We start from the raw sequence: 16,453 nt of genomic DNA, 5'->3' as shown, positions 1-16,453 counted from the left end.
TAAATTCTTATTATAGGGTTACATTACCTCCAAATAAAAACGCAAGGGAATTTTTAAAGCCACTTTGTAAACAAATATGACTGTGTCAGGTGAACATTGCTAGACGAGATAATTGTGGATCGAGAAGATTTTTTATTATCAAGACAAGTTAATGCGGGGGAGAGTGGGGGAGAAGGGCTCTGAGTGTAGCGGGTTACGGGTAACCCTTTTCTGCAATACACAGCTTGCCTCCAGTTTATTTACAAGGGATACCGTCGGTCACGATGAATCTAATAGGTTCTGGGAAGATCTGAGTAAACGGAAACAAGGGCACGCGGGGGTGAGGTAGGAGGGGTGGAGACACATCTTCAGAACAAAACATTCTCAGGGATCTGCCTTTGCTACTTTGTTTTGTGCCTCTAAAGTTTATCACTCCCCTGTCTGATTCCCTTCACTCGGCCGGTTCCGTTAAACCTCTTGTGACTCCACCTTCCTCTCTCTGGTTCTTTCTCTCTGGGCTCATGAAAGCTCCTTCCAGTCTTCCCGTCCGCCTGGAAATCTTAGAGACGGGATGTATATTCTGAAACTTCTGAGTGTTTCTAAGTGACGCTGAGCATGCTCAGTAGCTCAAAGGCAAGGTTTGTTCTCCAGCCGCTGACCTGATTCGACCTCTCCAGAAATAGATATTTAACTCTCTGAACCCCTGTTTAAGTATAGAATTCGTTTGGGCGCTCTCTTCATTTTTAAGGTTCAAAGGGAAGAGGCGAGGAGTCCAGGGTCTCACCGCCCTCGCAGCCAATGAGGGAGCTCGGGGGAGGAGCCTGGCCGCTCTGGCTGCTGAGGGAGAGACTCGCCCCCAGCAGATGCAGTGGAGTTTGAGCTTTGCCGCATCCGTCACTGAGGAACAAAATAAAGAGTAGAGGAGACAGGCTGCAGAGCATGGGAAGCAGTGGGGCTTTCTGAAACGTTTGCTGGGCTTTCCGCGGAGCATGAGCTTTTAAAACGAATTCTTTTTTTTTTTTTTTTCTTTTAAAGAAACTCATTTGCGTAGCTGGGAAAATGATACATATGCTAAATGCAGCAGCCTATCGGGTGAAATGGACCAGATCCGGTGCTGCTAAGAGGGCTGCTTGCCTGGTGGCTGCGGCATATGCTCTGAAAACCCTCTACCCCATCATTGGCAAGCGTTTAAAGCAGCCTGGCCACAGGAAGGAAGCAGCAGCAGCCGCTTACCCGCCTGCAGAGAACAGAGAAATACTGCATTGCACAGAGATCGTCTGTAAAAAGCCTGCGCCGGGAATGAATGCAGATTTTTTCAAACAGCTACTAGAACTTCGGAAAATCCTCTTTCCAAAACTTGTGACCACTGAAACAGGGTGGCTCTGCCTCCATTCGGTGGCTCTAATCTCAAGAACATTTCTTTCTATCTATGTGGCTGGTCTGGATGGAAAAATCGTGAAAAGCATAGTGGAAAAGAAGCCTCGCAGTTTCATCATCAAATTAATCAAGTGGCTTATGATTGCCATCCCCGCCACCTTTGTCAACAGTGCTATCAGGTACCTGGAGTGCAAACTGGCTTTGGCTTTCAGAACTCGCTTAGTAGACCATGCCTATGAAACCTATTTTGCGAATCAGACTTATTATAAGGTGATAAATATGGATGGGAGGCTGGCAAACCCTGACCAGTCCCTTACTGAAGACATTATGATGTTCTCACAATCTGTGGCTCACTTGTATTCCAACCTTACCAAACCTATTTTAGATGTAATCCTAACTTCCTATACCCTCATCCGGACTGCTACATCCAGAGGAGCAAGCCCAATAGGGCCGACCCTGTTAGCAGGACTTGTGGTGTATGCCACTGCGAAAGTACTGAAAGCTTGCTCTCCCAAGTTTGGCACCTTGGTGGCTGAAGAAGCTCATAGGAAAGGCTATCTGCGGTATGTTCACTCCAGAATTATAGCCAACGTGGAAGAAATTGCCTTCTACAGAGGACATAAGGTAAGACAACGGGCGAATTAAAGCAACGGGTGAAACGTGAGCCCGTCCAAGCAGCCGCTGCCCTGCTAGATACCATCTGTTGTCGTATTGACAGGCCCACTTTCTGAGCATTTCAGAGTCCTCTGGTAGCTAAACTGGTTCTAATATATATATATTGCATGAGCCCTTTAAATCACCAACTGTTAGAGGATTAAAGAGCCCAAACTTTATGAAGTTTCATGAGAATGAAAGTTCAGACTCTTTAAAACAGTCTACAGAGCCTGTTACTCAAATATAAGTGAAATGCCCTCAAAGGCATTTCCGGATAACTTAAATACTAGCTTGGTGAGTGGCTCAGTAAATGTGAAGGAAATGCGTATTTGGGAACTAAGAGTAAACCTCCTTGGATTGAGATGGAGGTGTTAGGGTGGTATTCTTTGTTCTTTTCTGTCCAAGAGAGGGAAACTGCTTTCAAAGAGAAAACAGTTTGGGCCATTTTTCAAGACTATCAATGAGCAAGTGTCCTAAAACGTAAGAAATGCAGAGGGTGTCTAATGAAATGGCATTTCCTTTACTTTTAGTTCATGGTGAGCATGTACTTTTGACAGAGATAAATACACTTTGCATAGTAGAGAAGTAAAAATGAAAATTAATAGGACAGAAGTAGGTAGAAGGATTAGGGTGGTATTTTTAAATGTTATGAATCTTCAACAGGAAAATAATTAGCCTAGGTGCATAAAATTGTGGCATGTTATAGTTGCTTCAGTGTGTAGAATATGATATAAATTTGCAGGTGGTTTGGCAATGTATAATGAAGTACTTAAAGATATATTTTAATTCCCAAGCAGAGTGATGTACTTTTCAAAGCATCAAAAATTATCATTGTTTCTTTTCAATAGCAGAACCAACCCAAAGAAAAGTTTAAAGCTAACTTAGGACCTCTATTCTCACTTGGAATTGACCTTGTGTGTTGTGTGAATTGTGTTGATTTGTTATTTTTTAATCATTAGACTCAATAGAAATTAGTGGATTCCTTGCTTAAAAGACAAAATCTGAGAAATTGAGTCAATTCAAAAGTAGTCCAATTATACATATTCTGTTTGTTTTTAGATCATTTTAGTATCCTCAACAATGATATGAGTTTAACATTGCTTACCCATATCTTTATGGAATATCATTTAATTTTAAAATCTTAAAATTTAAAATCAAATTATGAATCTCTCTGTCTCTGTTCACTTTATATCTGTCGGCCTGCCTTCCCCCACATACCCCTCTCTTTCTCGCTGTGTGTGTGTGCCTCTCTGTGTCTGTCTGCCTCTCTCCCTATCTCTTTCTGTATGTGTGTGTGCCTCTCTGTGTCTTTCTGTCTGTCTCCCCCATTCTCTCTCTCTCTCTCTCTCTCTCTCTCTCTCTCTCTCTCTCTCTCACACACACACACACACACACACACACAAAGAGTTTACTGTTGAGAATTGTACCCAAATCCTCATGTATGTCAGCAACAGGCAAATGTTCTAACACTGAACTTTACCCCATCCACTCATGTGTACTTCAAACAATATTTACTGAATACCACGTTTTTAAAAATAATACAAGTGTAGGCTAAACTATATCATGACTAATTCTAATATCTAGTTACATTGATTGGGTATAGAAATGTAGCAACAATGGCTATGCTAAATAAAGCAAAATAATATACTCACAGCATTGAAGAGAATCTTTGAGTGATTACAGAATTCATTCCCATAGTTCGTGCTGGATTAATTCTTATATTTTTCTCCTTTTAGGTAGAAATGAAGCAACTGCAGAAAAGTTACAAGGCTTTAGCTTCCCAGATGAACCTTATTTTATCTAAGCGTTTGTGGTACATCATGATAGAACAGTTCTTGATGAAGTATGTGTGGAGCAGCTGTGGCCTGATTATGGTGGCCATACCCATTATCACCGCAACAGGCTTTGCAGATGGTGGTAATAACATCCATACTTACTCTTGACTATATGCTTAACATTGCTTCTCTTTAAGATGCCACTTAATGTCCCATGTGTTGTTGTGTAGACAGCCACTAGCTGAAGTTATTAGTACTAAGAAACAGAGGCAGTATTCAGTGTTCAATAATGAGACCATCAGTATGAAAGGAGCAACAGGCGGCTCAAAGGACCTTGCCAAGGAGGTCTCTGACATAATGTCTCTGGAAGCCTATCTGGAATAATTTTAATTACATCGTCCAATGACTTTTCAGCTTATAGTTAACCGCAAAGTGAACATATTACTTCAAAAAGAGTATGACATAAGCTCACCTCATGTTTTGTTCTTAACATCTTATGGATCGAACATATAAATTTTCTGTAACTGAATTTGCCCTGATTTGTGATTTGGAAGTTGGTTGGCTTACATTAGATAGGCAGGAATGTTGTTTTAGGGTGCATGGAAGTGTCATGGAATGGGTTCTCTGTTTATATAGAGACGTTCCCATGACATGATTTGATGATGTTTGTGGGTGCCAAGGCAGTGCATATCAAAGCCACAGCTATCTAATTCTGTCCTCTTTCTCTCAAGAGTTCTTTTTTTCTTTAAACTAACTTTTCTTCTTTTGGTATAACTAAGGAAGAGAAGGGCAAGAAGGACAATGTTACAGTGCTCTTCCTGTATGAAGGCTTGCATCTTTACTGTTAGGAATGATGGGATTACAGTTAGAGTTCAGCTTCCATAGATCCACATTCAAGGATTCAGCCAAGCACAGAGCAAGGCCAAAACAGAGAGAAATATGTCCATAATCAACACGTACTTTTTATTCCCTAAAGAATCTAGGGTAACAACCGTTTCCATAGCATTTGCATCACATGAAGTAGTGTAAATTATTTACAAAGTATTGCAAATTTTTATTTAAAAGTTGCCAAATTTGACTCATTATTAAGCTAAATATATTTATTTCAGTGAACTGCGACCCATCAGTCCTTCTTTGTGATCAGTAATAAACACAGAATGAATATACTCCACAAGTAAATCGTTAAATTGGAGCTCTGAGCATTAATTTTTATTGCTTGGATGTATTCAAATTTACCAAGAAATAATTTTAGATTTGTATTGTAAAAGGTATTCTTAGTAATAGTGTTTAAGACATAACTACCTTTCCAAAGGAGTGTTTAAAATGATAAGGAAGACACTGAAAAACATATGCTCTTAAGATTGGCTTTGCTAAGAAATTTGGCAAAATATAAATTAAAAAGTTATCTATTAAACTAATAACATTCATCAGAAAGTTTCATGTTTAATGTACGTTAGAGATAGTCCCAATAAGATTATAATACAATGCTGTTAGCAGTGTTTGGTCTTATTAGAAAACCCTAGTGTAATCCAAACAGAATAGAAAAAAAAAATGCAGTTATTAATGGTGACAAATTAACCCCACTGAGGCTAGCAAGAAGTAAACATGTACGCTATGAAACTAACTAGCTTACCTGCCAAGAGGTAATGGGATGTCTAAAAATAACTCCTACAAATCAGACAATACCAGCTGAAAGGACATTTTATGTTGGAATCGTAAGTGAAATAAAGGGTCATGTAAAGCTCATTCCAAAGACAATCTTGCAGAGGTGGGCAACATAAAATCTTCACAGGAGAGAAATGAATATTTCCAAGTCAGTAGAACTTAAGGTTGCTGTATGTGTATGGTGTGCCCACTCCACTAACTATATTTGATCTCTGGTGACTAAACAAGTGAAAAATACCATTTCACTCAGTGAAATATTTTCTTTTCAGATACTGATATCACCTTCAGGTTTCAGGTATAGAAATTACATGTCATATTCTCTAATATAGGCTTAAATCTTAATTTAAGGCTGGGTGTGGTGGTGCAAGCCTTTAATCCCAGCACTCTGGAGTCAGAAGCAAGTGTATTTCTATGAGTTCCAGGACATCCAGGGTATATAAGTCAAGTTCCAGGACAATTAGGGCTATGTAGAAAGACCTAAAGACCTATCCATGTATATATATAGAGAGAGATACATATATATGTCTATATATATTGAGTCTAATCACTTAGTTGTCTCTATGTTGCAGATAAAATAATTGCACGGTACTATATGTTTTAAGGCATAAGAAGATGAAAAATGAGTGAAACGGTGGCTTGAGACATGGCAACATCCTTGTTGAGTACCATAGGTGCCTGTAACCCTAGTTCCAGTTCGGCATCCTTTTCTGGCCTGTGTGGGCCTCATCTGTTCTCACTTGAACATACCCACCTGCCCCCACACATATGCATAATTAAAAAATTTTAAAGTATGAAACAGAATAGAAAAGAGAATGAGTAATCTATAGGGGAAATGGGTATATGTGGTGGGGATAGAAAAAGAGAAGAAGGGAAATCCTTGGCCTGATGTAACAGTTAACAAAGCCTTGGGAAGACTACCTACATTTAGAGGCCCCAGTTTTCTTAACCATGTGGAAAATAACACATATCTTTCAGAGTTGCTGTGAAATTATAATGTGCCGGTGTGCTTTGAAGAGGTCCTTGTTAAGTAGTAAAAAGACAGGTACCAGTTCTTGTCAGCATTTATTACAGTCCCAGCCTGTGGGATCTGGAGTTGGAGTGCTGAGCTTAAAGGCAAGCTCTTCTGCCTACAAGTGACTCTGGGAAAGTGATTCTACTTTTTTTGTGGTTCAAATTCCTCATAACCAAAATAGGGAAAGTTAGCAGGATTGCCGGAAAGATTAATGCAAAACTTAGTATGGTGTGTGCTGATATCATCACTTGTTTAAAGAGGCGAGGATATGAAAGTGACTAGGAAGTCAGAAGTACGACCATTTAGGAGAAAGAATCTGTATACCTTTTGTTGGAGTTAGGAAAAGGTAGGCAGCATCTGTTGTAGATCTACTTGGCCAGCCTTTACACTGTCCAGTGAGCATCCATAGTAAGGACAGGATAGTTACACTGAAAACAAAATTACTTCTAGAACATACTGTTTTTCTCTTCAGAAGAGGGCCTCAAAGCCTCTAGTCTAGAGATCCTGGCTTGTCTATATTTGGATGTGTAGTTAGGTGGAGCTCTGGGGATGGGAGACACTATGTAACTCCTGGTACCCTGCCTTTTCCCTTGCACCGCAGCCACCGCACTGAGATGCACTCTGTAAGCTGACAGCCATGATGGGCCAATCACTGAAATGGAAACATTGGAGTCTTCAATTATTATTCTGTTTATTATTTTAAGGCTATGCACCCCTTTCTTTGTTTTAAGAGAAAGATAAATTACACAGGAAAACATGGTAGTGGCAATTTTGTTCTTCACATAAGAATTAAATGTGCTGACCTGAGAAATAAGATAAGTGAGCATTTTAGGTCATGGATTTATATCTCTGACATTAAGGAATCTGGCCTTGTGAGAGAGGCCGGGCCCCTAACGGTTCATGCAAGGTTATCATTACTGGCTCTGCTTCCATGGTACCTGCCAAAGAACAAGGTAGTTTAAAAGTTACACACTGTGAGAAAATATTTACTTTGTTGCTAAAAGCATAAAGAAAACCCAGAAGGCCTTCATCCACCAAAGCAACACAGGAGCTCTGATTCCTTATCAACCTCTAGTCCATCTGTGCAAATGGTTTTTTGTTGTTTTTGTTGTTCTTAACAGAGATCAGTGAAAGGTCAACCCCCTTTTAACCCACATTCATAAAAATCCAGTGATTAGTTGAGATGGTTAGCCAGATGGTCAAAATCCAAACCTTTTCTTAGTTTTAGCTCACAGACAAATTCACTATGTCAGTAGCTGGTTGAGAATCCTATAGGATTTTTCTATTTGTTATCTACATGTCATTATGCATTTAAACAGATTATCAAAATTTCCAGAGCCGAGCAGGTGCTGCACAACTATAACCCTAGAACTCGGGTGGCTGAGGCCACCTGAAGTTCTCTCAGAACCGTTCAGAAGTCAATGTCAGGCATCTCTTGAAATAACTCTTCACCTTTATTTTTTAATGTTGATTAACTTTCAATTTTTTAAATAAAACTTTTTATTATTTAAAATTAGCATACATGTATACATATATTACTCTGTGTATACCTGTGTTTATGTATGAATGCAGGCACATATGTACCACATCATGTATGTGGAGGTGAGGAGACAACTTTTGGGAGATGGTTCTCCTACCTTGTAGGTTCTGGGGATCAAACTCGGGTACTAGGCTTGGCAGCAGGTGACTTTACCCACTGAACCATCTCAACAGCATCCCCTCCCTCCCATTCCTCCTCCTCTTCTTCTTCTTTTTTTTAACCTAGAGCTCATTGATTTATGCTGGCCGGCCAGTGAGCTCCAGAGACCTTCCTGTTCCTCCAGTGCCAACATTACTGCCATGCCCAGGTTTCTTTTTAAAGTGTGTGTACAGGGAATCCAAACTCAGGTCCTTATGCTTGCACAGAAGGTGCTTGACTGAGCCATTGTCCCAAGTCCCTCAATCTAGCACTTCCATTGAGACTGTCAGGAGAGTCTGTTACACACTTGTAATAGTAGCAGAAAGTTGGGTACAGGAATAGTCTAAAGGAAGCTAAAAGAGAATAGCCTAATGCCTAGAGATTGAGTCGTGCTAACCCATGTTCTAAATAAATAATGTAAAACAGAACTTTTGTTTTGTTTTGTTTTTCAAGACAGGGTTTCTCTGTGTAGTTTTGGTGCCTGTCCTGCATCTGTAGACCAGGCTGGCCTCGAACTCACAGAGAGCCACTTGGCTCTGCCTCCAGAGTGCTGGGATCAGAGGCGTGTGCCGCCACCACTCAGCCAGAACTTCTAATAAAACCTAATACATGGTATTCATTATATTTAATAATGTATAATAATTAAATATATTTCTAGGAAGTTGCTGGTAGTAGTGAAATATTGCTATTTTAGCCTTAATTTAATTAATATAAAATAAGACAATTAGTTGGAAAGAAAAAACCCTCAATATTTCTGTGCTTTTTTTCCTCTTAGATCTGGAAGATGGCCCAAAGCAGGCAATGGTTAGCGATCGGACAGAAGCCTTTACCACTGCCCGAAATTTATTGGCCTCTGGTGCTGATGCCATTGAAAGAATTATGTCTTCATACAAAGAGGTATTTGATTTTCTTGCAAATGTGCTTAAAATATGAAAGCATCTGAAAATAAAGCAAAGCGTAAATTATGAAATATGCATAACATTTTAGAAACAGGCTTTTTTTCCCTCTCTTTTCATTCAAAACTACCAAGAGTATTATTGAGGTCAAGGGCAGCAACTCTGAAGTCAGGCGTTCAGTTATTTCTGTTTACAAGCATGATTTTACTTGATTTTAAATGAAGAGAACAAAAAAAATAAATAATCACTCTTGTGTGGCCTCTAGAGCCCATGCCTAATTTACATTCAGGCTTCATCATTTACGAATCACACAATCTCCTCAAGCTTCTTGTCTGTCTGGATCCCTGTTTCCTTCATTGTAAATTGGGGGATGACAGCAAGGATTTTACAGGGTGTTACAAGTTCATGATGTGGGATACTTACATCAGTGCATTTCAGTGCTCAATAGGCCTTAGTTAATAATACCATTTTACATTTACAAACTTTGCTCACCCTTCATTGGTGAAGTCTCACCAATAATACATAAAACCTCATGATTCCACTTCTTCAAGCAGTCTTTGAAGCACCTGGGGTGGGGTGGGGGGGCTTCTCTGTCTCTGTCACTTTACCACATGTGGTTCTCTCCCCTGTACCTGACCCTGAGCTCTGTGATCACAGGGAATGTCATGCTCATCTTTTCATTCTAGAATTCATTCTAATACTTAGGTATGTAGCAAATAAGTATTTTTTAAAGAATGGTAAAAACAACAATAACCAAAAAAAAAAAAAAAAAAAAAAAAAAAGACCTGTAGCTAACATTGGGTTAAGATTAAAAAGACTATTCATTTCAGGTATTTCTAGCATTCTATTAATTAGTCTTGCATAAAGCAATATGAATTGCTCAAGAATTATTGCAAATTTATCTTCTAATTTAATTAAAGTACAGTGCATGATACAACTTCAAAGTTTCTAAGTTTATTGCAGAACTGATTCATTGAATTGAGTTTTTCCATCTTAAAACCAATAAATAGTTCAGTCAGTACCACTTATCGTAACTACTCAATTTTTAAAAATTTAAAAAGTAATTTTAATAACCTGGGGACATAGTCTTGGGGATAGTTTTTTTAAATAGTTCACTTTAATATTAAGCAACAAGATATTTACTATTAAAATTAAATGATGGCAGGCAGTAGTAGTGCATGCCCTTTATTCCAGTAGTTGGTAGGTAGAGGCAGACAGATCTCTTGGAAGTTCAGAGCCAGTCTGGTTTGCAGAATGAGTTCCTAGACACCCAGGGCTACACAACAAAACTCTGTCTTGAGTTGGGAAAAAAAAACAATAAATAAATATGACAAAAAATTGTCCATCTCACATTAAAACATGCTAAGTCACAGAAGGACCATCATTTAACCATTCTAGATTATCACCAATAATAAAAATGACTTCATTTGTCATTATCTTGACTTTGTATGTATTGAATCTAAGAATATTCAGTTCTTAAAAGCACATTGTGCTACTGTGAGTGAACAAGAACTCATCATGCCTTTTCCACCAGCTGCAGGGGAGCAGAGGCTCCTTCTTATTTGGGATTCTACATTCCACAATAGACTCCCTGGTGCCCCAAAGCACTTACTTATCTTCTGGTATATATACTCTTAGTTTTTATAGACATTCCCTTTCCCATTCCGTGTCCATCCCTGGAGTCTTAACTAAGTATTCTTTATCAATGAAAAATTGGGAGTCAGATATCAGGATAAGAACCTGAAAGACCAGAGAAGCAGGGGAGCAGCCACTAGTTACCTCCTACCTCTTCCATTCCTTCCTCCAAAAGAGCCAAGATCCTCCCTCAACCCTGCCTTACTACTTCCTGTCTCCTATCTAGATACAGTCCTCCAAACCTCTATGGTTATTGTGGTTAGCTAGTGGCTAACTCCACCCCCTGACTCCAAGCAAGCCTCTTTTGATCAGAAAACAATCAAAATATCATATAACACATCCTAGTCTACTTAACCATTGCTTTCTGCTCTTTTTTTAGTATCTCTCTAATTTTAGGGTTTTCTTTTCTATGCTGATATTTGTACTTGCCCAGTTGGTTGCTTGGTCTCTGTCAACCTGACACAAAGTTGGGCATATCTGGTAAGAAGGAAACTTCATTGAAACAATGGCTCCAATAAGACTAGCCTGTAGGCAAGTCTGTGGGGGTATTGTATGGGTTGTGGGAAGACCTAGGTCACTGTGGGTGAATGGTGCCACCTGACACTTCTGAGCAGGTGGTCCTGAGCTGCATAAGAAAGCAGGCAAGCCTGTAAGCAGCACTCCCCATGGGCTCTGCTTCAGTTCCTGCCTCCAGCTTCCTGCCTTGAGTCCCTGCCCTGACTTCCTTCAGTAACAGAGTGTGACCTATGAGTTGTAAGATACAATGAACCCTATCCTCTTCAGGTTGCTTTTGGTTGTGGTGTTTTGTCACAGCCTTAGAAATCCTAAAGAGGACACACAAGTTTCTTTTAAATCCATATTTTGCTGTTTCTCTCTTTGCCTCTAATTAACAGCTCAAGACTCCCTTCCAGATACCATTTTCAAAGTCATCCTTTAGATATCTATAACATTAACATTCATCAATAAATGGTCAAATTACAAGCCTTCTCTTCAGGACAAGGCCTGTGGCACGAACACCTATTCATTATAGCTCAAGTTTTATACACAGAGGTCTCAGGCATCTGCCAGCATCCATGTGCTAATCTACATATGACAGTTACGAGAGATCTTTTGTGACAGGCATGCTTATTGGTGTCCGTTTCCCAGGTCTTTTGCTGAGACAAATGATACGGCTAAGACTAGTCACCTTTCACAGGCCCCTGGTAGCAAGCTGCTCTGGCATAATAGAAAAGCAGCAGGACTTTCACCTAGATGGACAGCTGGTAGAACCGGAATAAAGGATCTTTCTACGGAGCTTTGTGGGCTAAAGCAGAAATTTATTTCACCTTCTCTCATAATCTTAATCCAGAAAAAAAGTCATGTACTTATAGTTTTCCCTGAGCATTGAAACCATATTTAGCTTGACAAGAAGCTGGATTGTGGGATTTGTACTGTGAAGCCTTCTCACTGGGCTCACTTTCACAATGTATGCCCTCTAGCACAGATATTCCTCTGCTCAAACAGGAACTTTGAGAACATTTGACTTATAAACACTCATTTATAAATAAGACCAAAAAGTACTTTTCTCCTATTTAGGATATTCATATCCACATGCACATAAACACACCTGCTTATGGACGCTGCTTGTATTTAGGAAAACTGCTTCGAATTATATTTGGAGACAGGAAATATGGCTGAATGAGTTGCTTGCTTTTTAATATGTAACTAATAAACAGAATTAGAGTCAATGTCATATTGTTTCCCATTGTTCTGTTTTGAATTTTTGAGTATCTATGTGTGTTTGGGGGTGTGAACCCGGGGCTTCTTGTATGCTACACAAGTGTTCCATCACTAAGCCACATATCCAGATGAATGATCTATTTTAAATAGAAAAAGCGTGGTGGTAATTGTAATACATACTTTTAATCCCAGTGCTTAGAAGGCAGGGCAGGTGGATCTCTGTGAGTCTGTGGCCAGCCAGAGCTGCTGCACAGTGAGACACTGACTCAAAAACAAATAAACAAACAAACAAACAAAAACCCCAAACAACAAAAACCCAAACAGACTAACAAAACACAAACAAACAAAACAAAACAAATATAAAGGACCATCATTTTATTTAAGCAGGCCAAATCAGAAATGTGGCTAAAAGACCCTTACAACTCATTCATATTATGAAAGTGTACCACTTCATTTTGAGCACTGAGGTCAATCAATATTTTTGTTTTACAACTCCCATGAGCTCTACACCAATGTCTTCCTTTATTGTACCTAATGAGTTCTCCCTATTGTTTGTTTCAGTAATCAGAATATATTTTTTCCTGTCGTATACAGTAAAGTAGAATCCTTAGCAAAAAATCAAGAGGTTTATATAAGATGTAATGTTGAAAGGTGTCTGTCATGCTGTATTAACTCATTCTTTACATATTGATTTTAGATCACTGAACTAGCAGGCTACACTGCTAGAGTGTACAACATGTTCTGGGTCTTTGACGAAGTGAAAAGAGGCATTTATAAGAGAAATGTCACTCCAGAGCCTGAAAAGAATAGCAAGAGCGGAGGTGACATGGAGCTACCCCTCAGTGACACCCTAGCAATTAAAGGTAACTAACTTCGGGCGTTTTCACATTTTCCTTATAGTTTAGCATCATTTTATGAAAAGATCTGAAGGTTTCTTCTCTAGGAGACAGCTTTTAACAGTTACAAAAAACTAGGAATTAAATAAGAAACATTATTTAAACAGCAGTCTATAGTTAGTACTGCAGTTTGAGTGGCATTGATAATAGCGCAGTAAGAAGAAATTACGACGCTTACATCCTGGAAAATGTGTTCTCATCGTATCTAGAGACAGCACACGTGACTGAAAGAATTGTTTTCTCATAAAATTTCATCAAATAAATAGAATTAGTGCTAGTGCCATATTGTTTTTTATTATTCTGTGTTTTTAAATGTTTGTCATGTATTAAAATATATCACTTCTTATTTCCCTTCTTGAAACAGTGTATTTTTTCCTTGTAGGAAATCGGGGAACAGGATAACTCTAAATTGTGTGGCTAGGTTGTATCAGATATAGTTTATGCCTGCAGAGATAAAGATATTGATATTTGATTATAAAATTATTTTCTTGGGAATGTTTTCTAAATAGATTAAAAATACAGGTAGATATTAAATTGACTTCATCGTATTTATTTTTTCCTAAGATTTATAGATGTGAATTGTCTTTACAATTGAGTTTGCCTATTCTGTCCTATTATTCTTCAATCTAGTTAGCAGTAATTTGTGATAGTCTCTGTGACTTGATTCTAGGGACAGTGATTGACGTGGATCACGGAATCATTTGTGAGAATGTGCCCATCATCACACCAGCAGGAGAAGTGGTGGCTTCCAGGCTGAACTTCAAAGTAAGATGATAGTCAAGAATCTTCTGATTGTTGGCCTCCCACTAATAGAAAACAACTCAGAATTCATGTACCTTATGTTAAATACTCGGAGAGGAGCGTGTGGAGAAGGGGAGATCAATAAGGTACGCACAGTGACTCAGTTACAGAAGCAGTACCCTCCCCAGAAAGCCAAGAGAAAAGAGAACTTTCATTTCTGCTGCTTTAGTGCTAGGCTGAAAATGGAATTACAGACCACTGAGAGCCATTCAAGGTAGCTTTGGGGAACAAGAGGAAAGAGCAGAAATTAATATCTGGAAATGAATTTTAATTTTTTATAAAAGTTGTTAAGAAATCTATAAGAATATATTTTACAGACTTTTAAAAATACTACCTTTCCCCAAAGGTCATTATCAAATTCAGTTTTTCTAATACATGTTTTCTAATTTTAATTTCTACTTTAAATAATCAGAAGATTCATGGATTCAACTATAGTTTTCAATACTGTTGAAAATAATTTATTATTCTACATATTAATTACAAAACTAAGAAATACAAAAACATTTGTAAGCCCACGGCCATGGTGGGTTTTTCTTTTGTTTTTTGTTTGTTTGTTTGTTTGAGACAGGGTTTCTCTATGTAGCTTTGGACTCTTTCCTGGAACTCATTCTGTAGACTAGACTGGCCTCGAACTCATAGAGATCGGCCTGCCTCTGCCTCCTGAGTGCTGGGATTAAAGGCATGCACCACCACTGCCCAGCTCCCTGGCTGTGGTTTAAAGGCTTTGTGAAATTGAAACATACATTTTGGACTCAGTATAAAATGGCAAACATGTTGTGTTAAGTACTTAAGTCATTAGGTCAGTACAATGACAACTTAAAATGAGGAAGCATTTAGTTGGCTCCCGGTATCAGGGGATTTACTTGGGGTTGAGCTGTCTCACTGCTGTGGGCCAGAGAAATAGCTGAACATCTGTCAGGAATATGTAGCAAAGGCAGGTCCACACTGCAAGAGAGATAGCAAGTAGGGAAAGGGAATGAACACAGGGTCAGGCCACATTCCCACTGACCTGCTTCCTCTGCATCTGAGGCTTTCCACCACCTTCCCAAATGTACCAGAAGTTGGAGACTTAGTGATCAACACATGGTCCTATGGGAGACATTTCAGATTCACACCATACCAACTATAATGAAGGCCATTGAGCTATGATGAAACGTCATAATCAAATTATAAACATCATAATATTAGATATTTGGGAATAGATCTTTAGTCTTAATTATTAGACATATATTTGCAATTAATGAAGGTTACTGAGTGTTGAAAAGAGTGGATGCAATATATTGAGCATAGCGAAATCCTGTCAATAAACTGGAGAGAAATTGTTTGGTCATGATTTATTGTTCCATTATAAACCTATAGAACGGTTTTATTATTAGAATATGACATGAGTACCAATTAGCTACTCATTGCAAATATGTAATATTTTATTATCTATTAATACTTTTATGGCTGGGGATGAAGCTAAGTGAATAGAGAGAGCTTGCCTGGCGTGCAAAGGCCTTGAGTTCGGTTCTCACCCTGGAAAACAAAGAAACAAAATCAACCTGTGATTTTCATATGGCTCTAGGTTTGTGTTGTTACTTTGTCACTGTAGGTGATATCATACTGGTTCCTGCTGCTCCAATTCTTAAATAAACAGGTGACAATGCCTGAATGTTGCTGTTCTCTAATGATGCCACTGTAGTAATGGTGAAATTATTTAGGCCACTCCACGTAGTTAAAAGGGAGGTTTATTTTGTGGGGTAACTTACAATGAAGGGGTAGGTTGCAGGGTCTGGCAAAGGTATAGTGCAGTCCGGCGGTGTTCTCTGGAGAACTCTGCTCAGTCTACCTCCAGTGTCCAGGGTCCCGGAACCAAGCGCGCCTCCTCTTCCGATCCGTCTCCAGTTTCCTCCTCCGCCCTGCCTTGTGGGCGCGACCATTACCGAAGCCTCAATGGGGGTTGGAACTTCCCGGCCAATGCTGGGATGACTACCCACTACACTGTAGAGCCATCATGCCCTGAAGAAAAACCCAGAGCCCAGGCTCTTGTAGAAAAGAAACATAAATGCAGTGGAAGATTCTTACAGATTTTTAAGATACTATGAAGGTGTATGTTATTATAACATACTGTTTGCTATTGTATTTGCCTCTGGGGTTCTATTTCAATTCTAATATATCTAGAACGGGAAGTTGTGCTTTTTCAGTATTAATTGGGAAATACATACTTTTTAAGGAAAATTATTTTCATTCTTTGTTTGAACTTCAAAATTAAAATTTGACTTACTGAAAAAAATCCAAAGTGTATTTACTGAGAAGTTATGCTAAAGAAATACTAATATGAAAAAGTTTCCAATTACCAACTTTTTAAAAAAGTGTTAAATTTC

General features: G+C 38.8%; 1 protein-coding gene across 1 annotated transcript in view; it reads left to right on the top strand.

Moving 5' to 3' along the window:
- Positions 1-618: 618 nt before the first annotated feature.
- Positions 619-16,453, top strand: part of Abcd2 (ATP binding cassette subfamily D member 2) — a 39,986-nt gene continuing 24,151 nt past the window's right edge. The window contains exons 1-5 of the mRNA XM_036209015.1: positions 619-1,980; positions 3,747-3,927; positions 8,916-9,037; positions 13,088-13,253; positions 13,957-14,051. Coding sequence (XP_036064908.1) covers positions 1,039-1,980; positions 3,747-3,927; positions 8,916-9,037; positions 13,088-13,253; positions 13,957-14,051 — 1,506 coding nt within the window. The 5' untranslated portion in view covers positions 619-1,038. The remainder of the gene's footprint in view (positions 1,981-3,746; positions 3,928-8,915; positions 9,038-13,087; positions 13,254-13,956; positions 14,052-16,453) is intronic.

The sequence above is a fragment of the Onychomys torridus genome, chromosome 16, assembly GCF_903995425.1.
Source record: "Onychomys torridus chromosome 16, mOncTor1.1, whole genome shotgun sequence".
Classification (NCBI taxonomy): domain Eukaryota; kingdom Metazoa; phylum Chordata; class Mammalia; order Rodentia; family Cricetidae; genus Onychomys; species Onychomys torridus.
The sequence above is the reverse complement of the archived record's forward strand: the minus strand, read 5'-3'. Positions and strand labels throughout refer to the sequence as shown.